This window comes from Pogoniulus pusillus, chromosome 17 (genome assembly GCF_015220805.1).
Source record: "Pogoniulus pusillus isolate bPogPus1 chromosome 17, bPogPus1.pri, whole genome shotgun sequence".
Classification (NCBI taxonomy): Eukaryota; Metazoa; Chordata; class Aves; order Piciformes; family Lybiidae; genus Pogoniulus; species Pogoniulus pusillus.
The window spans coordinates 2,728,302-2,755,279 of NC_087280.1; the positions used below are offsets into that span (position 1 = coordinate 2,728,302).

The 26,978-nt window shown below is 57.6% G+C and overlaps 1 protein-coding gene across 2 annotated transcripts; it reads left to right on the forward strand.

Moving 5' to 3' along the window:
• The first annotated feature begins 749 nt into the window (after positions 1 to 749).
• Positions 750 to 26,655, forward strand: CD276 (CD276 molecule). 2 transcript variants are annotated; one of them, XR_010305312.1, is made up of 9 exons: positions 750 to 832; positions 6,777 to 6,916; positions 12,740 to 13,090; positions 14,639 to 14,935; positions 17,636 to 17,776; positions 21,216 to 21,257; positions 22,580 to 22,615; positions 25,592 to 25,962; positions 25,998 to 26,655. XR_010305312.1 is itself a non-coding variant. In XM_064157236.1 (8 exons), the coding sequence occupies exons 2-8, from the start codon at positions 6,868 to 6,870 to the stop codon at positions 25,612 to 25,614; spliced, it is 939 nt and encodes a 312-aa protein (XP_064013306.1). In that variant the 5' UTR covers positions 750 to 832; positions 6,777 to 6,867; the 3' UTR covers positions 25,615 to 26,655. The 2 variants fall into 2 exon arrangements, 1 of the variants encoding a protein (XP_064013306.1); XM_064157236.1 differs by having other exon boundaries at positions 25,592 to 26,655.
• The last annotated feature ends 323 nt before the right edge of the window (positions 26,656 to 26,978 follow it).

The following is a 26,978-nucleotide window of genomic DNA, read 5'->3' on the forward strand; positions in this document are numbered from 1 at the left end:
TGCACCCAAATCCTCCTGTCCTGGTGCTCCCCAACCCCTGATTCCATGCACCCTAATTTCCTGGGTGCATGCACCCTAATTCCCTGGGTCCATGCACCCTAATTCCTTGGGTCCATGCACCTCAATTCCTTATCTCAGTGCTCCCCAAATCCCCAGCTCTGTGCTTCCTACCCAGCTCTGTGCTTCTCACCCAACTCTGTGCTCTCCCAATGCCCCAGCTCCATGCACCCCAAATCCTTGGCTCCATGGACCCAAATGCCTTGGCATGGTGCTTCTCACCTCCCCATCCCCATGCACCCCAATCCCCCAGCTCTGTGTGAACCCCAAATCCCTGCCTCCATGCACCCCAATCCCCCAGCATCTTTGTGTACCCCAAACCCCTTCCTCCATGCACCCCAATCCCCCAGCATCTTTGTGTACCCCAAATCCCTGCCTCCATGCACCCCAATCCCCCACCTCTGTGTACCCCAAATCCCTGCCTCCATGCACCCCAATCCCCCACCTCTGTGTGCCCCAAATCCCTGCCTCCATGCACCCCAATCCCCCACCTCTGTGTACCCCAAATCCCTGCCTCCATGCACCCCAATCCCCCACCTCTGTGTGCCCCAAGCCGCTGTCTGCTTGCACCTCGCTGCCCGACGCCATTCAGCCCGACCCCAGCTGAGCATCGGCCTCCACCTCGGCCCCGACTCCTCCTCCTCCTCCTCCTCTCTCTCCTTCTCTCCTCCTCCTCCTCCGCCTCCGGCGGGACCCCAGCAGGAAGCGGCTGCAGCCAATCGGGGCCGGGGCCGCCGCCCCGGGACCGGCCGCTCCGTTCTGCGCCGCCTTCCCGGTAAGTGCCCGCGGTCCGCTCGGCTCGGCCCTCTTCGGCTCGGCTCGGACCTCTTCGGCTCGACCCGGCTCGGCCGGGCGCTGGGGACGTGGCGGGGAGTGGGGTGACTCGGTGGGAGCCGTCCCGGGAGGAGGAGGAGGAGGAGGAGGAGGAGGCGGCGGCGCTCCCGTTTGCCCTCCCGCGGCACGGCCCTGGCAGCCCGGGCGTTGTTTCGGGAGGGCGGAATGAATGAGGCTGCTTCCTTCGGTGCCCCCAGCCCTAAGCTGTGCTCTGCAGCGCTGGGTGCCCGAGGAGGACTTGGGTGTGGGGGTTTGGGGGTCCCCTCCTCTTGCCGCGGGTCCCGTTGGGATGCAGGCGAAGCGGCACCGCCGGATGCTCGGGATCCGTCCGATCGGATGGATGGAGCTAGACCCCACCCCAGGCGTGGGGTAAGCTCCAGCTCCAAGAGGCAGCGATTGTGCCCCTCTTTCGCTCGGGTGGGCACAAGGATAACCCAACCCCTTCCTTTCCATCGTCAAATATCGTCTGTGTGTCGTCCCCTCCCCCCTCCTTCCCCCCGGTAATCCCTACCTGAGATTTGGGGCTTGCACCCCCACCTCCTTTTGCAGGTCATGTCCCCCCCTCAGGGTCCTCTCTTGCCACCAGGGACCTTCTGCTGTGCCAACCAAGAATTTGAGTGAGGGCTAAAAATAGTCCAGAACAGAGCTGGGCTCTTCCTTGGCACAAACTTTGGGTAGGAGAGGAGAGGAGCAGAGCAGGGGACTCAGCACAGGCACCCCCAAAACTGGGACTGACCTAGACTCATGTGTGAGTACACCTCCCTGGTCCAGCAGATGTGTTCCTGGCACCTCCACCCATCTTATGGGGGGATAATTTGGATCAGAGCATGGGACTCAGCACAGGCTCCCCCCAAAACTGGGAGTGACTCAGGTTGGTGTGTGAGGACATCTCCCTGGAGCAGCAGATGTGTTCTTGGCACCTCCACCCATCTTATGGGGGGGTTAATTTGGATCAGAGCATGGGACTCAGCACAGGCACCCCCAAAACTGGGGCTGACTCAGGTTGGTGTGTGAGGACATCTCCCTGGAGCAGCAGATGTGTTCTTGGCACCTCCACTCATCTTATGGGGGGATAATTTGGCATCTGAGCATGGGACTCAGCACAGGCACCCCCAAAACTGGGACTGACTCAGGTTGGTGTGTGAGGAGTGTTCTTGGCACCTCCACCCATCTTATGGGGGGATAATGTGGATCAGAGCATGGGACTCAGCACAGGCACCCCCAAAAACTGGGAGTGACTCAGGTTGGTGTGTGAGGACATCTCCCTGGACCAGCAGATGTGTTCTTGGCACCTCCACCCATCTTATGGGGGGATAATTTGGCATCTGAGCATGGGACTCAGCACAGGCACCCCCAAAACTGGGACTGACCTAGATTGATGTGTGAGGACACCTCCCTGGTCCAGCAGATGTGTTCTTGGCACCTCCACCCATCTTATGGGGGGGATAATTTGGCATCTGAGCATGGGACTCAGCACAGGCACCCCCAAAAACTGGGACTGACTCAGGTTGGTGTGTGAGGACACCTCCCTGGACCAGCAGATGTGTTCTTGGCACCTCCACCCATCTTTTGGGGGGGATAATGTGGATCAGAGCATGGGACTCAGCACAGGCACTCCCAAAAACTGGGACTGACTCAGGTTGGTGTGTGAGGACATCTCCCTGGACCAGCAGATGTGTTCTTGGCACCTCCACCCATCTTATGGGGGGACAATTTGGCATCTCAGCATGGGACTCAGTACAGGCACCCCCAAAACTGGGACTGACTCAGGTTGGTGTGTGAAGACATCTCCCTGGACCAGCAGATGTGTTCTTGGCACCTCCACCCATCTTATGAGGGGATAATTTGGCATCTGAGCATGGGACTCATCACAGGCACCCCCAAAACTGGGACTGACTCAGGTTGGTGTGTGAGGACATCTCCCTGGACCAGCAGATGTGTTCTTGGCACCTCCACCCATCTTATGGGGGGATAATTTGGCATCAGAGCATGGGACTCATCACAGGCACCCCCAAAACTGGGACTGACTCAGTTTGGTGTGTGAGGACATCTCCCTGGTCCAGCAGATGTGTTCTTGGCACCTCCACCCATCTTATGGGGGGACAATTTGGATCAGAGCATGGGACTCAGCACAGGCACCCCCAAAACTGGGACTGACTCAGGTTGGTGTGTGAGGACACCTCCCTGGTTCAGCAGATGTGTTCTTGGCACCTCCACCCATCTTATAGGGGGATAATGTGGATCAGAGCATGGGACTCAGCACAGGCACCCCCAAAACTGGGACTGACTCAGGTTGGTGTGTGAGGACATCTCCCTGGTCCAGCAGATGTGTTCTTGGCACCTCCACCCATCTTATGGGGGGATAATTTGGCATCAGAGCATGGGACTCAGCACAGGCACCCCCAAAAACTGGGACTGACTCAGGTTGGTGTGTGAGGAGTGTTCTTGGCACCTCCACCCATCTTATGGGGGGATAATGTGGATCAGAGCATGGGACTCAGCACAGGCCCCCCCAAAAACTGGGACTGACTCAGGTTGGTGTGTGAAGACATCTCCCTGGACCAGCAGATGTGTTCTTGGCACCTCCACCCATCTTATTGGGGGATAATTTGGATCAGAGCATGGGACTCAGCACAGGCACCCCCAAAAACTGGGACTGACTCAGGTTGGTGTGTGAGGACATCTCCCTGGACCAGCAGATGTGTTCTTGGCACCTCCACCCATCTTATGGGGGGATAATTTGGATCAGAGCATGGGACTCAGCACAGACACCCCCAAAACTGGGACTGACTCAGGTTGGTGTGTGAGGACATCTCCCTGGACCAGCAGATGTGTTCTTGGCACCTCCACCCATCTTATGGGGGGATAATGTGGATCAGAGCATGGGACTCAGCACAGGCACCCCCAAAACTGGGACTGACTCAGATTGGTGTGTGAGGACACCTCCCTGGTCCAGCAGATGTGTTCTTGGCACCTCCACCCATCTTATGGGGGGATAATTTGGCAGCTGAGAATCTGGGTGTTGTTAGACAGCAGCTGGCTGTGTATGTGCCTCTTCCAAAGGGGTTTTTTGGGGGGTGGGGGTATTGTTAAAGCCCAATTTGCAATGAAACAGCCTAAAGTTGTGCCAGGGGACGTTTAGGTTGGAGATGAAGAAGAATTTCTTTGCTGCAAGGGTGGTCAGGGATTGGAAGAGGCTGCCCAGGGAGGTGGTGGAGTCCCCATCCCTGGAGGTGCTGAAGAAACCTGCAACCGTGGCACTTGGGGACGTGGTTTGATGGCCACGATGATGCCACTTGGGTGACCTTAGAGGTCCTTTCCAACCAGTTCTGTGATTCTATGAAAGCTTAGGTGAAGGACCCAGCCCACCCTCGGGCTTACACCCCAGGAATGGGGAAGCTGAGCCACGAAAAGGTGACAGGCACCCCAAAAGACTCCAGACTGCAGAGAGGGAGGCTTGGGGATGTGGGGAATCCCCTTCCTGTTGACACCTCAGAGACGATCTGGCAGCACTCCGGTCAGGAGGCTTCTAGGAGAGTTGTTTTAGCAGCACCAGGAAAAGGAAAGAGCTCCTGGGGCCAGCGTGAGGAGGGAGATGAGTCACAGATTCCCTTGCCCCGGTGCCCTCTCCCACCACAGCTTCCTTTGCTAGCTGCCCAGCCTTTGGCACGGGGCTGCCTCGGGAAGAGGCAGGGAGGTTGGGATGTGGTTTAAGATAGCAAACCCACCAAACAAAACCCCTGCCGAGTGATTTGTTTCCCCTGAAAGATCCTCAGGAGAAGGTTCGCAAGAGACAGAGATGCTCTTGCAGAGCTCTTGCTGCAGAGCCACGCCTCAGTTCCACACCCCCCGCCCCGGGGGAGCTGAGCAGAGCTTTGGGGCTGCCACTTCCCCTCTGGAAAGAGGTTTAAGAAGGAAGGTGCCGATGGCCCAAGCTGTTCCTGCTGCTGCTGTGAGAGCCAATGACACCAAGCTGGGGGCAGATGTGGCTGGGTTGGAGGGCAGAAGGGCTCTGCAGCAGGACCTTGACTGCCTGCACAGATGGGCAGAGGCCAAGGGGATGGTGTTCAATAGCTCCAAGTGCAGGGTGCTGCACTTTGGCCACAGCAACCCCATGCAGAGATACAGGCTGGGGTCAGAGTGGCTGAGAGCAGACAGAGAGGGATCTGGGGGTGCTGATTGATACCCACCTGAACATGAGCCAGCAGTGTGCCCAGGTGGCCAAGAGAGCCAGTGGCATCCTGGCCTGCATCAGGAATGGTGTGGCCAGCAGGAGCAGGGAGGTATCACAGTATCACAGTATTATCAGGGTTGGAAGAGACCTCACAGATCATCAAGTCCAACCCTTTAGCACAGAGCTCAAGGCCAGACCATGGCACCAAGTGCCACGTCCAGTCCTGCCTTGAACAGCTCCAGGGACGGCGACTCCACCACCTCCCCGGGCAGCCCATTCCAGTGTCCAATGACTCTCTCAGGGAAGAACTTTCTCCTCACCTCCAGCCTAAACCTCCCCTGGCACAGCTTGAGGCTGTGTCCTCTTGTTCTGGTGCCAGCAGTGTGCCCAGGTGGCCAAGAGAGCCAGTGGCATCCTGGCCTGCATCAGGAATGGTGTGGCCAGCAGGAGCAGGGAGGTCATTCTGCCCCTGTACTCTGCACTGGTTAGACCACACCTTGAGTGCTGTGTTCAGTTCTGGGCCCCCCAGTTTAGGAGGGACATTGAGATGCTTGAGTGTGTCCAGAGAAGGGCAACGAGGCTGGGGAGAGGCCTTGAGCACAGCCCTACGAGGAGAGGCTGAGGGAGCTGGGATTGGTTAGCCTGGAGAAGAGGAGGCTCAGGGCAGACCTTATTGCTGTCTGCAACTACCTGAGGGGAGGTTGTGGCCAGGAGGAGGTTGCTCTCTTCTCTCAGGTGGCCAGCACCAGAAGGAGAGGACACAGCCTCAGGCTGTGCCAGGGGAGATTTAGGCTGGAGGTGAGGAGAAAGTTCTTCCCTGAGAGAGTCATTGGACACTGGAATGGGCTGCCCGGGGAGGTGGTGGAGTCGCCGTCCCTGGAGCTGTTCAAGGCAGGACTGGACGTGGCACTTGGTGCCATGGTCTGGCCTTGAGCTCTGTGCTAAAGGGTTGGACTTGATGATCTGTGAGGTCTCTTCCAACCTTGGTGACACTGTGACACTGTGACACTGTGATTAATGCCAACAAATGAACGCGCTGAAAACTCCACCGCGCCTGGAGGGCTCCGGGCGGAGCGGCGAGGCGCTGGGACGGGGCTGCCTGCGGCTCCTTTCTGCTCCCAGGGAGGAACGCAGCTGGCAAGCTCTTGGCTAGCTCTTGGCATCCACGGTGGCCAGAGGTGCCGGGCAGCTTGCCCTCGCATCCAGGAACCTCTGGATTTATTCCCAGTGTTTATTTTTTTTGAGGGGATGGTGGTGGTGATGGTGAGGAAGCAACCTCCTGCTGGAGGCTTTGCTGCTGCTTCGCGGGGATGAGCTTCCCAGCCGTGGAGCTGGGAATCTGCGACCCACTTCTCGTTGGTTGTTTTGGAGGGGGTTTTTTAAAGCCGTTTGGGACACCTCCTCTTGGAAGGCAGGGATGTAACAGCCCAAGACTGCGGGGAAAGGCAGAAACAAAAGGGGAGGAGATGCAGCGAGGAGGGAAGAGGCACACGTGGCTCCCCCGGACACCGGCCAGCGCCTCCAGCGCAAGAGCTGCCTCCGGGGCCAGCAGGTCCCCGATGGCCCTTGGCTGCGTTTTGCAACAGGGTGGGTGCTCCTGAGGCTTGGGGGAGGGGTGCTGGACCCCTGCCCTCCCTCCTCTCTGCCCCTCCCTCCTCTCTGCCCCTCCTTCCCAGCTCCGTCTTAGTGTTCTCTTCCCTTTTCCCCCCAGCACTTGCTGCAAGACAGAGGAGACTCCTCCTGAGGACACCCAGGGCCGTGCTTGCTTCTGCTTCCTTACCCGGGCATCGCCCACGTCGAGGATGCTCAGCTCCCTGCTTGCCCTGGGGATGCTGGTGCTCAGCCTGGCAGGTGAGCAGAGCTGGGTGGGGATTTGGCTTGGCAGGGTCTGAGTGCTGCCTGTGAAGAGGACAAGGAGCAATGGGTGTAAAATTGCAGCAAAAGAGGTTCTGCCTCAACACAAGGGGGAACTTCTTGCCTGGAAGGGTCCCAGAGCCCTGGCACAGGCTGCCCAGAGAGGTTGTGGAGTGTCCTTGTGTGGAGCCTTCCCAGGCCTGTCTGGATGTGTTCCTGTGTGCCCTGAGCTGGATTGTGTGGCCCTGCTCTGGCAGGGGGAGGTTGGACTCAATGATCTCCTTGGGTCCCTTCCAACCCCTGACATCTGTGAGCCTCTGAGTGTTTGGGTATGTTCTGAATGCTATGTTCCTCCCATCAAAGGTGCATGGATCACAATTCCCTGTGGTTTTCCTGGTTTCATGGGCCTGCAGCTGCTCAGGACATCACCCAGTGTGAGAGTTGGAGCTGTTCAGCCTGGAGAAGGCTCCAGGGAGGCCTTAGAGCAGCCTTCCAGTACCTGAAGGGGGCTACAGGAGAGCTGGGGAGGGACTTTTGACAAGGGCTTGTGGTGACAGGGTGAGGGACAATGGCTTTGAGCTGGGAGAGGGGAGATGGAGACTGGAGGTGAGGAAGGAATTCCTCACAGAGAGGGTGGGGAGACACTGGAACAGGTTGCCCAGGGAAGTTGTAGATGCGCCCTGAAGGTGCAGGTTGGATGAGAACTTGAGCAACCCAGGCTAGGGGGAAGTGTCCCTGCCCATGGCAGGGCTTGGAAGTAGATGATCTTGAAGGTCCATTCCAACCCAACCAATGTGATGAGTGTGGTGGCTTCTGTGGCACATGAGCCCCCCTCAGCAGGAGCCTGCTGCAGCTGCTGTGGCAAAGCCCTGGCAAGGGGAATCCTGAAGCTCTGCAACTTAGAATCCTAGAATCAGCCAGGCTGGAAGAGAGCTCCAAGCTCAGACAGCCCAACCTAGCACCCAGCCCTGGCCAGTCATAGAATCAAGCAGGTTGGAAGAGAGCTCCAAGCTCAGCCAGTCCAACCTAGTACCCAGCCCTGGCCAGTCATAGAATCAAGCAGGTTGGCAGAGAGCTCCAAGCTCATCCAGCCCAACCTAGCACCCAGCCCTGCCCAACCAACCAGACCATGGCACTAAGTGCCCCAGCCAGGCTTGGCTGCAACACCTCCAGCCACGGCCACTCCACCACCTCCCTGGGCAGCCCATTCCAATGCCAATCACTCTCTCTGACAACAACTTCCTAACAACATCCAGCCTAGACATTCCCTGGCACAACTTGAGACTGGGTCCCCTTCTGCTGCTGCTGGCTGCCTGGCAGCAGAGCCCAACCCCAGCTGGCTACAGCCTCCCTGCAGGCAGCTGCAGGCAGCAATGAGCTCTGCCCTGAGCCTCCTCTGCTGCAGGCTGCACCCCCCCAGTTCCCTCAGCCTCTCCTCACAGGGCTGTGCTCCAGGCCCCTCCCCAGCCTTCCTTGCCCTTCTCTGGACATGTTCCAGCACACACAATCACATAGAATCATCCAGGTTGGAAAAGACCCTCAGGATCACGAAGTCTAACCTGTAACCCTACTCTACCAGATTCCCCTTAGACCACATCCAAATGACTCTGAAACACTTCTAGGGTGGTTGATTCCACCACCTCCCTGGGCAGCTCGTTCCAGTCCCTGACCACTCTCTCTCTGTGAAAAGCTTTTCCCTAATGTCCAATCTAAACCTACCCAGCCTCAGCTTGAGGCCATTCCTGCTTGTTCTGTCTCCAATTACCTGTGGAAGAGACCAGCTCCAGCCTGTCCACAATGCCCCTTTGGGTATCACAGTATCACAGTATCATCAGGGTTGGAAGAGACCTCACAGATCATCAAGTCCAACCCTTTACCACAGAGCTCAAGGCCAGACCATGGCACCAAGTGCCACGTCCAGTCCTGCCTTGAACAGCTCCAGGGACGGCGACTCCACCACCTCCCCGGGCAGCCCATTCCAGTGGCCAATGACTCTCTCAGGGAAGAACTTTCTCCTCACCTCCAGCCTAAATCTCCCCTGGCACAGCCTGAGGCTGTGTCCTCTTGTTCTGGTGCTGGCCACCTGAGAGAAGAGAGCAACCTCCTCCTGGCCACAACCACCCCTCAGGTAGTTGCAGACAGCAATAAGGTCTGCCCTGAGCCTCCTCTTCTCCAGGCTAACCAATCCCAGCTCCCTCAGCCTCTCCTCGTAGGGCTTCAGCAATGAGGTCTCCTTTCACCATCCTCTTTCTCAAACTAACCATCCCCAGCTCCCTCAGTTGCTCCTCATAAGATTTTTTCTCTAGAGCCTGAGTGCTGAGCACAACCCACAAGAGTTCAGTTCATCAAATTATCAGCATTGCACTTGGGTATTTGTTTCTTCTCTAATAGTCTTGAAAACAGTGAGCTTAATTGGGTTGGGATGCAGCAAATGCAAAGGAAAAGCACCTCAGCATCTCTCTGCAATGCAGGAGCCCAGAACTGGACACAGCACTGCAGGGGTGGCCTGAGCAGTGCTGAGCACAGGGGCACAAGAACCTCCCTTGTCCTGCTGCCCACACTGCTCCTGAGCCAGCCCAGGATGCCATTGGCTCTGCTGCCCACCTGGGCACTGCTGCCTCCTCTGCAGCTCCTCTCTGCCAGCACCCCCAGCTCCCTCTCTGCCTGCCTGCTCTCAGCCCTTCTGGCCCCAGCCTCTAGTGCTGCTTGGGGTTGTTGTGGCCAAAGTGCACAACCCTGCCCTTGGCCTTGTTCAGTCTCATCCCTTTGGCCTCTGCCCACCCATGCAGCCTGGCCAGGTCCCTCTGCAGGGCTCTGCTCCCCTCCAACAGCTCCACAGCTGCTCCTGGCTTGGTGCCATCTGCAAACTGACTGCTGCTGGACTCAATCCCCTGCTCCAGATCATCAACAAAGATATTGAACAGGCATCTGCATCTAGAGCAGGTTGCTCAGAGCACCAAACAACCTGACCCTGAATGGTTCCAGGAAAGGGGCATCCACCACTTGTCTGGCCAACCCTCAGTGTAAACAGTTTCTTCCTTCTCTGCAGTCTGAATCTCCCTCTTTCAGGTCAAACCATCACCCCTTGTCCTGTCACAGCAGCTCCACACCTGCTCCTAGCTTGGTGCCATCTGCAAACTGCCTGCTGCTGGACTCAATCCCCTGCTCCAGAGCATCAACAAAGATATTGAACTTCTTTGGGTGTGTCCCCATTGCGCTGCAGTTCCTACCCCAGCCCAGACTGCAGCACCTCAACCTGGGAGAGCTGTCAAGACTGGATCCTTTTGGGGAGCTCAGCAGCCAGCAGCAGTTGTGGCCAGGCTGGGGACTGTTCCCATTTATTATTAGCTGGAGGCAGACATGAAGCTCTCGAGCCTGCCAGGAGCCAGGCAGGCTGCCCAAGAGCTCTTCTCCTGCTTGTCTGCCCGTCTGCAGCTCCTGGCAGCTCTCCTCCATCCAGCTCCTTCCTGCAGCTCCTTGTCCTTCTGCTCTTGCTTCAAATCTGATGGTCACAACCACCCCATGAATGCTCCAGGCTTAGGGAAGGGTGGCTGGAAACTGCCCAGCAGAGGAAGATCTGGAGGTGTTGGTGGACTGCTGGATGGACATGAGCCAAGGTGGCCAAGAAGGCCAACAGCAGCCAGGCTTGGATCAGCAATAGTGTGGCAATCACTTTGTCCCCCTATGCTCAGCACTGGGGAGGCCACACCTTGAATACTGGGTTCAGTTTTGGGGCCCTGACTCTGAGAAGGACACTGAAGTGCTGGAAGAGATCCAGAGAAAGGCAACAAAGAAGGGTCTGGAGATCAGGGCTGATGAGGAGCAGCTGAGGGGACTGAGGTCCTTCAGTCTGGAGTAAAGGAGGCTGAGGAGTGACTTTAATGCTGTCTGCAGCTCCCTGGAAGGAGGTTGGAGCCAGATAGGTGTTGGTCTCTTCTGCCATGTAACAAGTGATAGGACAAGAGGAAATGGCCTCAAGTTGCACCCCAGGAGAGATTTAGGTTGGACATTAGAAGAAACTTCTTCCCTGGCAGGCTTCTCAAACCCTGGCACAGGCTGCCCAGGGAGGTGGCTGAATCCCCATCCCTGGAGGTGTGGTGCCAAGGGCCAGCCTTGGCAGAGTGAGGGAATGGTTGGACTTGATGATCTCCTGAGGGCTTTCCCAACCAAAACAGTTCTGTCATTCTGCTGTCTCCTTGCTGCCCTCATCCCCAGGGAGATACTTGCTGTGGGTGCCAGCTCTGCAGTGGTGCTGGCATCAGAATATGAAGCAGGTCCTCGGTTTGAGGGGAGATTGGTGGGGGTGGAATGGAAGCAAACCCTGACGGTGCCCTGGGTCTGCTTTGAGGGTCTGCTTACTGCCAACAAGCACCCCAGGTTCAGCTCTGGGCACGGAGACTCCATCAGCCCTGGCACGGTTGGCATCGCTCCCTGACGCAATGGGCAGGGCTGGCATCCCGCCGCGGCTCGGCGCCGTGGTTGGCATCGTCCCCTGGCACCGGGGTGAAGTTGGCGTGGTGCAGTGGCAAGCTGGTTGGCATCACACTGAAGCACTGGTGCCATCTAGTGCCTACCAGCCTGGTCGTGGTGCTGCCCAGAGCTGGCTCCTCCTGGGGACGCAGTCCTTCGTCTGCTGCCATCCACCGACCCTCTGTCCTGGTGGACAGGAGTGGAGCTGCCTGGCCCTGAGAGGTGCAAGTTTGGGTGTCCACGGCCACAGCTGGCAGCAGAAGGCAGCAGTGCCCCATGATTTCTGCACTGGATGTGGGACAGTTTCACTGCCAGCAGGGTGGGCATAGCTAGGGAAGGGTTCTAGGGAGGGTCTTGAGATGCTGCCTGCCCATAGGTCCCCCCATGGGCATCCTTTCAGCTTGCTTGGTTGCTGTGCTGCTGAAGAGAATCATGAATCATAGAGTCAGGCAGGTTGGCAGAGAGCTCCAGGCTCAGCCAGCCCAACCTAGCACCCAGCCCTGCCCAACCAACCAGACCATGGCACTAAGTGCCCCAGCCAGGCTTGGCTGCAACACCTCCAGCCACAGCCACTCCACCACCTCCCTGGGCAGCCCATTCCAGTGCCAATCACTCTCTCTGCCAGGAACTTCCTCCTCACAGCCAGCCCAGACCTGCCCTGCCACAGCTTCAGCCTGGGTCCCCTTCTTCTGCTGCTGGCTGCCTGGCAGCAGAGCCCAACCCCAGCTGGCTACAGCCTCCCTGCAGGCAGCTGCAGGCAGCAATGAGCTCTGCCCTGAGCCTCCTCTGCTGCAGGCTGCACCCCCCCAGCTCCCTCAGCCTCTCCTCACAGGGCTGTGCTCCAGGCCCCTCCCCAGCCTTGCTGCCCTTCTCCAAACACCTTCCAGCACCTCAGCAGCTCTCTGTAATGCAGGAGCCCAGAACTGGACACAGCACTGCAGGGGTGGCCTGAGCAGTGCTGAGCACAGGGGCACAAGAACCTCCCTTGTCCTGCTGCCCACACTGCTCCTGAGCCAGCCCAGGATGCCATTGGCTCTGCTGCCCACCTGGGCACTGCTGCCTCCTCTGCAGCTCCTCTCTGCCAGCACCCCCAGCTCCCTCTCTGCCTGCCTGCTCTCAGCCCCTCTGGCCCCAGCCTCTAGTGCTGCTTGGGGTTGTTGTGGCCAAAGTGCACAACCTTGCCCTTGGCCTTGTTCAGTCTCATCCCCTTGGCCTCTGCCCACCCATGCAGCCTGGCCAGGTCCCTCTGCAGGGCTCTGCTACCATCCAACAGATCAACCCCTGCTCCTAAAGAGGTGCTTCAGCAGGGTCCCATCACCACCTGCTTCTGCCCTTCCCCCCCTCCCACAGGTGCCATGGACCTGCAGGTCCCAGAGGAGCCCGTGGTTGGTCTTTTTGGCCACGATGCCACCCTGCACTGCTCCTTCTCCCCCGACGCCAACTTCAGCCTCAACGACCTGACTCTCATCTGGCATCTGACGGACACCCAGCGCTCGGTGCACAGGTTCTCTGGTGGCCAGGACCAGCTGGCAGACCAGAGCAAAGGCTATGCCAACCGTACCACCCTCTTCTACGACCAGCTGGCCCAGGGCAACGTCTCCCTGCTGCTGCGGCGGGTGGAGATCTCCGACGAGGGCACCTTCACCTGCTTCGTCCGCGTCCGGGACTACAGCAGCGCCGCTGTCGCCTTGCAAGTGGCAGGTGAGAGGTGGAGAGGTGGGCTGTGGGGTGCCCACCCGTGTCTCTGCCCAGGGAGGAGGGTTCTCTGGTCTTCTCTGTTCCTCTGAGGGGTTGTGGTGCCCCTGTGAAGTCAGGTCTGTGTCCGAGAGCGACCAGCGGCGCCTCCCGCTGGGTGGATGGGGGGAGGGCTGTGGATGTGCTCTGTCTGGACTTCAGCAAAGCCTTGGACACTGTCCCCCACAGCAAACTGCTGGCTAAGCTGTCAGCCCATGGCTTGGATGGCAACACTCTGTGCTGGGTTAGGAACTGGCTGGAGGGCTGAGCCCAGAGAGTGGTGGTGAATGGTGCCACATCCAGCTGGCAGCTGGCACCAGTGGTGTCCCTCAGGGATCAGTGCTGGGCCCCATCCTCTTTAACATCTGCATAGATGATCTGGATGAGGGCATGGAGTCAGGCATCAGCAAGTGTGCAGATGACACCAAGCTGGGGACAGATGTGGCTGGGTTGGAGGGCAGAAGGGCTCTGCAGCAGGACCTTGCACTGCCTGGACAGATGGGCAGAGGCCAAGGGGATGGTGTTCAACAGCTCCAAGTGCAGGGTGCTGCACTTTGGCCACAGCAACCCCATGCAGAGATACAGGCTGGGGTCAGAGTGGCTGAGAGCAGCCAAACAGGGAGGGATCTGGGGGTGCTGATTGATACCCGCCTGAACATGAGCCAGCAGTGTGCCCAGGTGGCCAAGAGAGCCAGTGGCATCCTGGCCTGCATCAGCAATGGTGTGGCCAGCAGGAGCAGGGAGGTCATTCTGCCCCTGTACTCTGCACTGGTTAGACCTCACCTTGAGTGCTGTGTTCAGTTCTGGGCCCCCCAGTTTAGGAGGGACATTGAGATGCTTGAGCATGTCCAGAGAAGGGCAACGAGGCTGGGGAGAGGCCTTGAGCACAGCCCTACGAGGAGAGGCTGAGGGAGCTGGGATTGGTTAGCCTGGAGAAGAGGAGGCTCAGGGCAGACCTTATTGCTGTCTGCAACTACCTGAGGGGAGGTTGTGGCCAGGAGGAGGTTGCTCTCTTCTCTCAGGTGGCCAGCACCAGAAGGAGAGGACACAGCCTCAGGCTGTGCCAGGGGAGATTTAGGCTGGAGGTGAGGAGAAAGTTCTTCCCTGAGAGAGTCATTGGGCACTGGAATGGGCTGCCCGGGGAGGTGGTGGAGTCGCCGTCCCTGGAGCTGTTCAAGGCAGGACTGGACGTGGCACTTGGTGCCATGGTCTGGCCTTGAGCTCTGTGCTAAAGGGTTGCACTTGATGCTCTGTGAGGTCTCTTCCAACCTTGGTGACACTGTGACACTGTGATACTCCCCCAAACGTTGCTTGGGTGGTGGTGGGGGAGATGTGGTCCTTGCCCTGTGGTGGTGCAGAGGCTCTCAGCTGAGGAGCCACCTGTAAGTGTGCCCACGAGGCTTCAGCTGGTTTGTCTCATTAGCCTGGGGTTTGCCTAACCTCACTGTGTTGCTCCAGATCCTCATCCTTTTGGTCTTCTTCGCTGTGTCAGGCTGTCTGTCCTCTCCCTTGCAGCTCCCTACTCGAAGCCCACTGTCAACCTGGAGCCCCACAAGGACTTGAAGCCAGGAGACCTGGCTTCAGTGACTTGCCATGCTTCCCGTGGCTACCCTGAGGCCAACATCCTCTGGCAGGACAGCCAAGGCAGCAACATCACAGAAAACATCACCACATCCCAGGTGGCCAACGAGGAAGGTCTCTTTGAAGTAAACAGTGTCCTCCAGGTGCTGGTGGAGCCTGGCAGCACCTACTCCTGCTTGGTGCACAACCCAGTGCTGCAGCAGGAGACCAAAGCTTCTGTCACCATCACAGGTGAGCCAGTGAGGGCTAAAAGTGGGGGAAGACAGGGATGGGCTCTAGCTGAAGAAGGTGACCGTGGTGACTCTGGCATCCCTACTGTGGCCCAAAGCCACCCTTGGAGTTGCTACCCAATGTCTGCTCTGCCTCTCTCCTCGTGGTCCTACATGGGTGGCCTGGGGCTGTGCTGGCCTCTCCTGCCATCCCACACCAACACCCCACCTAGCACTGGTGTCTAGTTCTTAGGCTCCAGGTTTGTTAACTGCCCCATCCCTGTTCAACCACCTCCACAGGGAGCCAACCCAGGGCAGAGGCAGCAGTTGTCTGTCTTCTCCTTAGCACATGGCACATGGGGTGCTCTTGATTTAGGGTTCATCATCCCAGCTGCACCAATCCCCCCCCCCCCCCCTTTCAGATTCCAGCTCAGGAAGCATGTTCAGCCTCAGTGCTTTGCTCCAAGCTTCAACTGCTGCCCTCCTGGAGCTCTTTAGAACCTCCTGTGCTCCCTATTGGCATTCATTAGTGTTTAATTGCCCTTGCTATGGCACTTGATGGCTTGGGGAAGTGGGTCCCTGGTGGAACATGAACTTTTTCTGGCTGGCTGCACCATTTTCATGCAGGAAAACTTGTGTGGCTGCTGGTGCTGCTGCATGGGGACAGAGGGGTGGCTTTTCCAGGTGCATGAGTGAATGGTTGGCCTTGGGGGGGTTGCCTGTGGTGGGGCAGCCTTTGGGGCAAGGCTTTATCTGAAGAAGGGGCAATATTCTGGGGAAAAAAATTGGTTCCCAACACTCTGGGTGCCCCCCAAGCCCTGCTGCTTCCTGCCAGGCCATCCAGAACCTGGGGGGAAGATGTCTCCATCCTTCCTGGCCATAGAATCATAGAATCAACCAGGTTGGAAGAGACCTCCAAGATCATCCAGTCCAACCTAGCACCCTGCCCTATCCAATCAACTAGACCATGGCACTAAGTGCCATGTGGCATGAGGTGAGAGGGGAAAAGGAATGGGTGCAGCATCAACTAATGCTTCTCTTGAGCCTCTTGGCAAGTGAAGGCTCAGCTGCTGCTTGAACTGTTTGAAGGTTAAGAGAGTTCACAGTGAGGGTGGGGAGATACTGGGACAGGTTGCCTGGGGAGCTTCTGGAATCATAGAATCAAGCAGGTGGGAAGAGAGCTCCAAGCTCAGCCAGCCCAACCTAGCACCCAGCCCTGCCCAACCAACCAGACCATGGCACTAAGTGCCCCAGCCAGGCTTGGCTGCAACACCTCCAGCCACAGCCACTCCACCACCTCCCTGGGCAGCCCATTCCAGTGCCAATCACTCTCTCTGCCAACAACTTCCTCCTCACAGCCAGCCCAGACCTGCCCTGGCACAGCTTCAGCCTGGGTCCCCTTCTTCTGCTGCTGCCTGCCTGGCAGCAGAGCCCAACCCCAGCTGGCTACAGCCTCCCTGCAGGCAGCTGCAGGCAGCAATGAGCTCTGCCCTGAGCCTCCTCTGCTGCAGGCTGCACCCCCCCAGCTCCCTCAGCCTCTCCTCACAGGGCTGTGCTCCAGGCCCCTCCCCAGCCTTGCTGCCCTTCTCCAAACACCTTCCAGCACCTCAGCAGCTCTCTGCAATGGAGGAGCCCAGCACTGGACACAGCACTGCAGGGGTGACCTGAGCAGTGCTGAGCACAGGGCCAGAATAATGAGGCCGTAGTGGGCACCTTGGCACATCCAGCACCAGCCAGCCCATGCTCTAAAACACAGCCAAGGGCATCATCTCCTCCCCACTTGATGTTTTGACAACCAAGGTTACCTGGGCAAAGTCAATCAAGAGAGATGACAAAACCTCACCACACTGCAGCCTTGAGCTGCCCTGGAGGTGTTGAATGCCAAGGTTGGATCAGGCCTTGAGCATCCTGGGCTAGTGGGAAGTGTCCCTGCCCATGACAGGGTGGGTTGGATGTGGATGATCTTGAAGGTGCCTTCCAACCCAACCCATTCTGTGGAATCTACTCAGGGCTGACCTCATTGCTGTCTACAACTACCTGAAGGGAGGTTGTAGCCAGGTGGGGGTTAGTCTCTTCTCCCAGACAACCAGCAATAGAACAAGGGGACACAGTCTCAAGTTGTGCTGGGAGAAGTCTGGGCTGGATGTGAGGAGGAAGTTGTTGGCAGAGAGAGTGATTGGCATTGGAATGGGCTGCCCAGGGAGGTGGTGGAGTGGCTGTGGCTGGAGGTGTTGCAGCCAAGCCTGGCTGGGGCACTTAGTGCCATGGTCTGGTTGGTTGGGCAGGGCTGGGTGCTAGGTTGGGCTGGCTGAGCTTGGAGCTCTCTTCCAGCCTGCTTGAGTCTATGACTGGCCAGGGCTGGGTGCTAGGTTGGGCTGGCTGAGCTTGGAGCTCTCTTCCAGCCTGCTTGAGTCTATGACTGGCCAGGGCTGGGTGCTAGGTTGGGCTGGCTGAGCTTGGAGCTCTCTTCCAACCTGCTCGACTCTATGATTCTATCCTTGAGGGATTGACTCCACCTGCAGCTTCCCCAGGCCAGATGCAGCCCTGCAGCTGGAGGCCAGAGCTAGAGACCCCATGGGTTTGCCAGCCAGAGCCACCCCTCGCTCCATCGCCTCCCTCCACCAGGGGCTGTGGGTGGCGCTGCTGGTTCCTCCTGCTGGGCAGAGCTGAGCTGGGCAGTGATGCTGATCGTGGTGATGCTTCTCTTTGCTCCATTGGCCAGGCCAACCCCTGGCCTTCCCCACGGCGGCTCTCTGGCTGACGGTGGCGCTGGCGGTGTGCGTCGTGGTCCTCTTGGTAGTCTTCCTCTACGTCTGCCAGAAGAAAATCCGCCAGAGCGCCGAGGAGGAGGAGGAAAACGCAGGTAAAGGCTTGGCTGCCCCTTCCACAAGGCATGGGGGGGGTGGGGGGTGGGTGTAGAACTGGCTGAAGGAGGGAGCTGAGAGGGTTGTGGTCAGCAGTGCAGGGTGGAGTCGGAGGCGTGCAGCTCTTGGGGCCAGGCTTCTGGGGTGGCATCATCAAGCAGACTGAGGAGCTGGGCACAGAGGAGCCAAATGAGGTCCAACAGGGACAAGTGCAGAGTCCTGCACCTGGGGAGCGAGAACAAACTGCATCAGGACAGGCTGGGAGGTGACTGCTGGAGAGCAGCCCCAAGGAGAGGGAGCTGGGAGTGCTGGGGGAGAGCATCCCTGGCACAGCAATGTGCCCTGGGGGCCAAGAGGCCAATGGGGTCCTGGGGGGCATTCAGCAGAGTGTGGCCAGCAGAGCAAGGGAGGTTCTCCTGCCCCTCTGCTCTGCCCTGCTGAGACCTCATCTTGAGCACTGCCTTCAGTTTGGGGCTCCCCAGTTGCAGAGGGACAGGGATCTGCTGGAGAGGGTCCAGCAGAGGGCTGGGAGGATGATGAGGGGGACTGGAGAGCACTGCCTGATGAGGAGAGGCTGAGGGCCCTGGGGCTGCTTAGTCTGGAGCAGAGAAGACTGAGAGGAGATTTAATCAATGGTTATAACTCTCTGAGGGCTGGGGGTCAGGAGGGGGGCACAGGCTCTGCTCACTGCTCCCTGGGACAGGACAAGCAGCAGTGGATGGAAGCTGCAGCACAGGAGGTTCCAGCTCAGTACAAGGGGGAACTTCTTGCCTGGAAGGGTCCCAGAGCCCTGGCACAGGCTGCCCAGAGAGGTTGTGGAGTCTCCTTGTGTGGAGCCTTTCCAGCCCTGTCTGGATGTTCTCCTCTGTGATCTGTGTTAGGTAGCATTGCCCTGCTCTGGCAGTGGGATTGGACTGGATGCTCTCCTTGGGTCCCTTCCAACCCCTACCATCCTGTGAGCCTGTGATGGTTAAATCCTCATCCCTGGGCAGATGTTTCAGAGCTGTGCTGCTGAGAGCTGGGGTTTAACACCAGCCTTGGCAGAGGGAGAGCATCGTTGGGCTGGATGATCTTCAAGGTCTTTCCCAACCAGAATGACTTTAGGACTCTCTGCTCACCTCCACGAAGCTGCCTCTGGCTCTTGCCACCCTGGCAAAGTGCCAACTGCTGAGAGCTGCTTCCTGCTCTTGCTTTCTGCCTCCTTCTGCTGCTTGGGAGGATGGTTGGGTGAGGGTTTTTGTTTGCATGAAGACTCTGGAGAGTTACTTGCCCAAGAAAAGTAGGACTGGGGGGGGGTGGGGGTGGGGATTGTGCTTTGTTGCCTTAAGAGTGCTGCTGTGCTCTGAAAATGGCTGCAGCAGCTTTGCTGTTCCCTCTGGCCCTGCTTGTTTTCTCCTGCTGCCTGCCTGCCTTGGCTCTGCTGAAGCTTTTTCCCTGCCAGGACCTGCAGCTTCTTTCCTCAGGGCTGCTGTTTCCCCCCCCACCTCCTCCTCTTCTCTTCCTTCTCCTCCTCCTCTTCTCCTCCTCCTCCTCCTCCTCCTCCTCCTCTTCCCCTCCTTCTCCTCCTCTTCTCCTCCTCCTCCTCCTCTTCTCCTCCTCCTCTCCTCCTTTTCCTCATCCTCCTTCTCCTCCTCCTTCTCCTTCTCCTCCTCCTCCTCCTCCTCCTCTTCTCCCTTTCCTCCTCTTCTCCCTCTCCTCCTCTCCTCCCTCTCCTCCTCTTCTCCCTCTCCTCCTCTCCTCCCTCTCCTCCCTCTCCTCCTCTCCTCCTCTCCTCCTCTCCTCCCTCTCCTCCCTCTCCTCCTCTTCTCCCTCTCCTCCTCTCCTCCTCTCCTCTTCTCCTCCCTCTCCTCCTCTCCTCCCTCTCCTCCTCTCCTCCCTCTCCTCCTCTTCTCCCTCTCCTCCTCTCTCTCTCTCCCTCTCCTCCTCTCTCTCTCCCCTTCTCCCTCTCCTCCTCTCTCTCCTCTTTCTCCTTCTCCTCCTCTCCTCCTCACCTTCTCCTCCTCTCCTCCCTCTCCTCCTCTTCTCCCTCTCCTCCTCTTCTCCCTCCCCCCTCCTCCTCCTCCTCCTCCTCCTCCTCCTCCTCCTCCTCCTCCTCCTCCTCCTCCTCCTCCTCCTCCTCCTCCTCCTTCTCCTCCTCCTCCTCCTCCTCCCCCTCCCTGTCCATCACAAAGCCACTAGAGTGGTTGGCTGACAGATGTCCCCAGCCAGAGCAGGGATAAGAGGATTTCCCCCCCCCCTCACCCCAGCAGATTCCAGGCTGGAATGGCACTTTCCCAGGTGTCCATCTAAAAGCCAAAGAGATCTTTGGTGTCTTTTTTCCCCTCCCTTTGTCTAGCCTAAGAGCATTTTCTGCTCGTCCAAGGGATCTGCAGCACAGTTGACACTCAGCCATGGCCCCAGGCCAGGCTGTGACCTCAGTCCTTGAGCATCAGGAGACAGCTCCCAACCCGTGGTGTTGCACAACTGAGGGCTGCACACCCTTGCAGATGACCTTCTGCTGGGGGCTCTGCCAACCACCAGCCTGGCAGAGTCACGAGAGGCAGGAGCAGTGATTTTGGGAGGTTGTTATCATTTTTTTACTGGTCTTTCTGGCCAGGAAGAGCCTGGTGGAAGGTTCCAAAGGTCCTGCAGGCTCCAAGGCAGAGTGGCAGCCTGGTGGGTGTTGCAGGAGGGTGCTCATCTCCTGGTGGCACTGGGGTGTCCTGGGGGAGCTGTGCTCTGCCTGCTAAGCCACTCTCCCAGTGCCACTCCAGATGGTGGCTGTGCTATAAATAGGGAGGTCTGCCTGGCTTGCAGCTCTGGCTCTGGCTGCTCTGCTTGCAGGAGCTGTGCCAGCCTGGCACAGCCCTGTGGGCTGCTGGGTGCAGGTGGGTACTTGTTGTCTCCTCCCTGAGCATCCCCAGTGGCTCCATCCACGCAGATCCTGGGTTGTGTGGTGGACCAAGGGGAATTGGGCAGGAAGAGTTGAGGCTGTTCAACCTGGAGAAGGCTTCAGGGAGACCTTAGAGCAACCTTCCAGTACCTGAAGGGGGCCACAGGAGAGCTGGGGAAGGACTTTTGACAAGGGCTGGGAGTGACAGGATGAGGGCCAATGGCTTTGAGCTGGGAAAAGGGAGATTGAGAGTAGAGATGGGGAAGGAACTCTTGACAGTGAGGATGGGGAGACACTGGCACAGGTTGCCCAGGGAGGTGGTTGTGGATGTCCCCTCCCTGGAGGTGTCCAATGCCAGGTTGGATGAGGCCTTGAGCAACTTGGGCTGGTGGAAGGTGTCTCTGCTCATGGCAGGGGGGTTGGAACTGGATGATCTTTGGGGTCCCTTCCAAGCTAAAGCATTCTATGAGTCTGTCAGTCAGCTCAGCTTGGCTGCCCTGGGCAGGTGGCTTTCAGGGTGGGCACTGGGCTGCAGGCTGGCAGGTGCCTCACATGCTCTTTTGCAGGGACAGAGGAGCAGGAGGAGGAGGGGGAAGAGCCCAAGACAGGTGGGTGCATGATGCTTGCTTATTATCCACGACCTAGGGGTGGTTTGGATGCCCCCTCCCCAGAGGGGTGTTCAGGGCCAGGCTGGATGGTGCCATGAGCAACCTGCTCTGGGGAAAGCTTTCCCTGCCCATGCCAGGGGGGTTGGAACTGGGTGACCTTTAAGATCCCTTCCAACCTGACCCAGTTTGGGTTGGAACTGGATGAGCTTTAAGATCCCTTCCAACCCAATCCATTTTGGGTTGGAACTGGATGATATTAAGGTCCCTTCCAACCCATTTTAGGTTGGAGCTGGATGACCTTTAAGATCCCTTCCAACCCAACCTATTTTAGGTTGGACCTGTATGATCTTTAAGATCCCTTCCAATCCAAACTATTTTAGGTTGGAACTGGATGATCTTTAAGGTCCCTTCCAACCCATTTTAGGTTGGACCTGGATGATCTTTAAGATCCCTTCCAACCCAACCCATTTTAGGTTGGAACTGGATGATCTTTAAGATCCCTTCAAACCCATTTTAGGTTGGAACTGGATGATCTTTAAGATCCTTTCAAACCCATTTTGGGTTGGAACTGGATGACCTTTAAGATCCCTTCCAACTTGACCCATTTTGGGTTGGAACTGGATGAGCTTTGAGATCACTTCCAACCCATTTTGGGTTGGAACTAGGTGATCTCTAAGATCCCTTCCAACCCATTTTACATTGGAACTGGATGATCCCTAAGATCCTTTCCAACCCATTTTAGGTTGGAACTGGATGACCTTTAAGATCTCTTCCAACCCATTTTAGGTTGGAACTGGATAACCTTTAAGATCCCTTCCAACCCATTTTAGGTTGGAACTGGATAACCTTTAAGATCCCTTCCAACCCATTTTGGGTTGGAACTGGATGACCTTTAAGATCCCTTCCAAACCACCCCATTCTGTGATGTGAGCACCTCATAGAGCCTCCTCTTGCCACTGTGCCTGACACAAGGATGTGCCCTGGAATGCTTTGCACCCTTCACTGTGCTCCCTCACTCTTCAATGCACCCCTCTGGCTGGCAGCTCCCTGACCCAACCTGCTGCTGGATAGCACTGGTGGTGCTCTGCTGTCATCCAAAGGGTTAATCACAACCCCAGTGACTGCTGGCACAGGAATGAGCTGTGTGTATGTCTGAGGGGGTAGGATTTAGGACCTGGGAGTTGGTTTGTGATGGAAGTGGCTGGGTGGAGGGTTTGGAGTGGGTTTCCCACCGTGGGGCTGTATACTGTGGGGATGCATTTCCTTGCAAGCCTCATCCCAGAGGGGTGGGGTCTGACTCAGAGCTGTTTTGCTTTTCACAGCTCTGCAGCCTCTGAAGAACCTGGAGGACAACGATGGTGAGTGCAGCCCAGCAGCTGCCTCAGGAGCAAGGCTGCTTCTGAGGCATGCTGGAGATGAAGCTTGACAAGGGCAGATTGAGACTGGAGAGGAGGAAGAGATTCTTTGCAGTGAGGGTGGGAAGGCACTGGCACAAGTTGCCCAAGGAGGTGTTTGTGGATGCCCCCTGCCTGGAGGTGTTCAAAGACAGCTTGGATGAGACCTTGAGCTACCTGGGCTGGTGGGAGGTGTCCCTGCCCACTGCAGGGGATGGAGGTTGGACCTGGATGATCTTGAAGCTCCCTTCCCACACATTCCATGGCTCTATGGTTGGTTGTGTCCTGCTGCACAGACCACAAGGAAAACCAATCTCAAGGGTCCCTTCCAACCCAACCCAACCCACTCTGAATCTGTGAGCCACCTGGGCTGGTGGGAGATGTCCCTGCCCATTGCAGGGGATGGAGGTTGGACCTGGATGATCTTGGAGCTCCCTTCCCACACATTCCATGGCTCTATGGTTGGTTGTGTCCTGCTGCACAGACCACAAGGAAAACCAATCTTGAGGGTCCCTTCCAACCCAACCCACTCTGAATCTGTGAGCCACCTGGGCTGGTGGGAGATGTCCCTGCCCACAGCAGGGGATGGAAGTTGGACCTGGATGATCTTGAAGCTCCCTTCCCACACATTCCATGGCTCTATGGTTGGTTGTGTCCTGGTGCACAGACCACAAGGAAAACCAATCTTGAGGGTCCCTTCCAACCCAACCCACTCTGAATCTGTGTAGCTGTGCTCAGATCTAGGTGTAAAGCTTCTGTTGCATCTCCATCATCCATCACTTGAGTTTTCTTGGGCCTTTCTCTCCCCTAGTTTTCAACATAGTTTTCTTTTCCTCTTCCTCCCACCTAATTTTCAGTCAGATTTTCCCAGTTCAGTTCTTTCCCAGCACCCATTTCCACTTCAGTTTGGCCTGTGCTTGCTCTGGCCACCAGAGTGATGCAGGTGACAGCTCTGATGGATTTCTGCTCTTATCCTTCCTTTTCTTGGGCACCCTGGGGCTGGGAAAAACCTTCCTGCCACCACCCCAGGTCATTTGGGAGGAACTTGGGGTGTTTTTGAGTCTTGCCAGCTGTTTGCTTAGAGCAATTACACAGAATCCCAGCCTTGGGGAAGGATTGGAAGGGACCTCTGGAGATCATCCAGTCCAACCCCCCCTGCTAAAGCAGGGGCAGCCACAGCAGCTTGCCCAGAATCACAATGCCCAGCTGGGTTTGGTATCACTCCAGAGAAGGAGACTCCACAGCCACTCATGGGCAGCCTGCTCCAGGCCTCTGGCTCCCTTGCAGAAGAGGTGAACTTGGTCCTCACCATGCAGAACCCCTCCCCAGCAACAGGCCAGTGGCAGCTTTCTGATGGAGGCCAAGGGCAAGGTCCTGCAGCTGGCTGGAGGCAATGGCAAGCAGCAATCCAGGCTGGGCAGTGCCAGGCTGGAGAGCAGCCCTGAGGAGAGGCACTTGGGGGTGCTGCTGGAGGAGAAGCTGCACAGGAGCCAGCAGTGAGCACTTGCAGCCCAGAAAGCCAAGCAGAGGCTGGGCTGCAGCAGCAGCAGTGTGGCCAGCAGGGCCAGGGAGGGGATTCTGCCCCTCTGCTCTGCTCTGCTGAGAGCCCACCTGGAGTGCTGCATCCAGCTCTGGAGCCCCTGGGCCAAGAGGGCTGTGGAGATGCTGGAGAGTGTCCAGAGCAGGGCCAGGAGGATGCTGAGAGGCTGCAGCAGCTCTGCTGTGAGCACAGCCTGAAAGAGTTGGGGCTGTGCAGGCTGGAGCAGAGGAGGCTCCCAGGGGACCTTCTGGTGGCCTTGCAGGGTCTGAAGGGGGCTCCAAAAAAGCTGGGGAGGGACTTTTGAGGCTGTGAGGGAGTGTCAGGAGTGGGGGGAATGGAGCAAAGGTGGAGGTGGGGAGAGTGAGGCTGGAGGGGAGGAGGAAGTTGTTGAGCAGGAGAGTGGTGAGAGGCTGGAATGGGTTGCCCAGGGAGGGGGTTGAGGCCCCATGGCTGGAGGTGTTTGAGGCCAGGCTGGCTGAGGCTGTGGTCAGGCTGCTCTAGGGTAGGGTGTCCCTGGGCATGGCAGGGGTTGGCACTGCCTGCTCCTTGTGCTGCCTTCCAGCCCTGCCTGGTGCTATGGTTCTGAGAGATGCAGGAAAATCAGAGTCCCACCTCTTATTTCTGCCTTTGAGGTATCTCCACCCAACCTCCCAGCTCACTGCTGCCAACAGCCCCAGTGTTGGCTGCCTATCACCCTTTCCCTGCCTGGTCAGCTTATCCTCCCTGCCCTCTCCTCCTCCTCCTCCTCCTCCTCCCAAGGTCTCAATCTATTAATTTATACCTTTATTAAAGGCAGAGCCTTGCCCTCTGCTGCCAGCAAATCGCTGCCCATTTCCCCCTCCCTCCTGCTTTTCCTCTCATGCCATCCACCCCCCACCCCCTCCCCTAGCTTTATAAAGCCTTCCCTTCCCCTTCACACCTTTAGTGAAGCATCAACTGCCTCCAAATTTCCTCTCTTCCCCCCCCTTTTCCCCTCCCCCAGCCCTTATCTCCCCCTCACAAGCTGCCGCAGCCTGCGCTCGGCTTCGCACAGCCTCTGTGGCTCCCTCATCCCTGCTGCAACCTCTTTGCTTCACCCCACGGGTGAGAACATCTCCACCTGTGTTCTTCCACCACTTTTCTCCCAGCCAGAAGCTTCAACATCTCCTGGGGGGTTTGTTTTTTGCTTGGCCCATGTGGGATGCTCCTAGCCAGGAGGATGGAGGATGCAAAACACACTTAGGTGTGCCCGAGGACAAGGAGAGCCTGCAGCTGGTGGAGCCTCATTCATTTGGGACCTGTGAAGTTTTCTGTCTGCTTCTTTCTTTTCCTGAAGGCTTTGCCAATTTGTTGTTGGCCTTTGGTTTTTACTTTGGAGGGGTTGGTTGATTGGAGGTGGTTTTGGTTTGTGTCCCCCCCAGGTAACGAGCAAGATATCGATTGATGGCAGCTGGGACCCCCCCTGTGCCCTGAACCAGCTGAGGATGAGCTCTGGGTCCCCTGTGGAGGGCACAGACCTGCTGCCCACCTCGTCACCCTCAAGCCCCATCACCTTCCTCCCTTGCCAGCCACGTCTTTGAGATGCCCTGAGGCTGGGGAGAGGCTGAGTCTCTGCCACCCTATTTGCGTGGGGTGAAAGCTTCTTCTCTGCCCATCCCTGCGTGGAGCTGAGAGCAGCCAGGCTCAAGCATTCTCCTCCCAGCATGGCCACAGCCAAGCCAACCACTTCCAGCTGCCTTCTTGGGCAGGTTTAGGTGCCCTTTCCAAGCCCAGAGGTGCTGGGCTCAGCGAGGTCCCTGAGAGCACCCAACAGAGCCCTTCAGCGAGGTCCCTGGGAGCACCCAAGAGAGCCCTGGAGGCTTCAGGAAGATGGATGGGACCTGCCTGAGCCCCAGGCCTGGGGCAGCAGAGGTGATGCTCTCAGCCTGGGTGGATTGACAGCTCTGGAGCTGTGCAGAAGATGTTCTCACTTTGCACCACTGTGGTACCCACTGGACTTTTTTTTGCCTTAAATGCAGCATCCAACTGGGACAGTTCTCAGATTAACCTGGGGGGAGGTTTGCAAGGTGGCCAAAGGGCAGGGGCTTGGGGGGACACACACACACCTGCTGGCCAGGTGAAGGCCTCCCCACCCCTGTCTGATGCTTTTGGGGGCTAAAGTGCTGGTGAGGATGAATCTGGCTGGTTCATGGGGTCAAGCCATCACATTTCCCATGGGATCAGGGGTCTTTGCCCATCCCATGTGTGTCCTGGGGTGGAGGTGGGGGGCTTCTCCCTCTACTGCTGGGTACATGGGGGTGCCCAAGCTGCTGGGGTGAGCAGTGTGTCCCTTAGTCCTGCTCTGGAAGCTGTCCCTGCTGTGCCCCCCTGGATGGTTCTTCTGCTGGTTTTTTGTAGTTATTTAAAATGCAGACCCTGAAGGAGGAGTTTTGGGTTTATTTTGGTGTGCCTTGACAAATAAATTTGGGGGTTGGTTTGGACAACACTTCCCAGGCTCAGTGTGGTCTCTGCTGCAGCTTCCACTGGTTCAGACAACACTTCCCAGGCTCAGTGTGGTCTCTGCTGCAGCTTCCACTGGTTCAGACAACACTTCCCAGGCTCAGTGTGGTCTCTGCTGCAGCTTCCACTGGTTCAGACAACACTTCCCAGGCTCAGTGTGGTCTCTGCTGCAGCTTCCACTGGTTCAGACAACACTTCCCAGGCTCAGTGTGGTCTCTGCTGCAGCTTCCACTGGTTCAGACAACACTTCCCAGGCTCAGTGTGGTCTCTGCTGCAGCTTCCACTGGTTCAGACAACACTTCCCAGGCT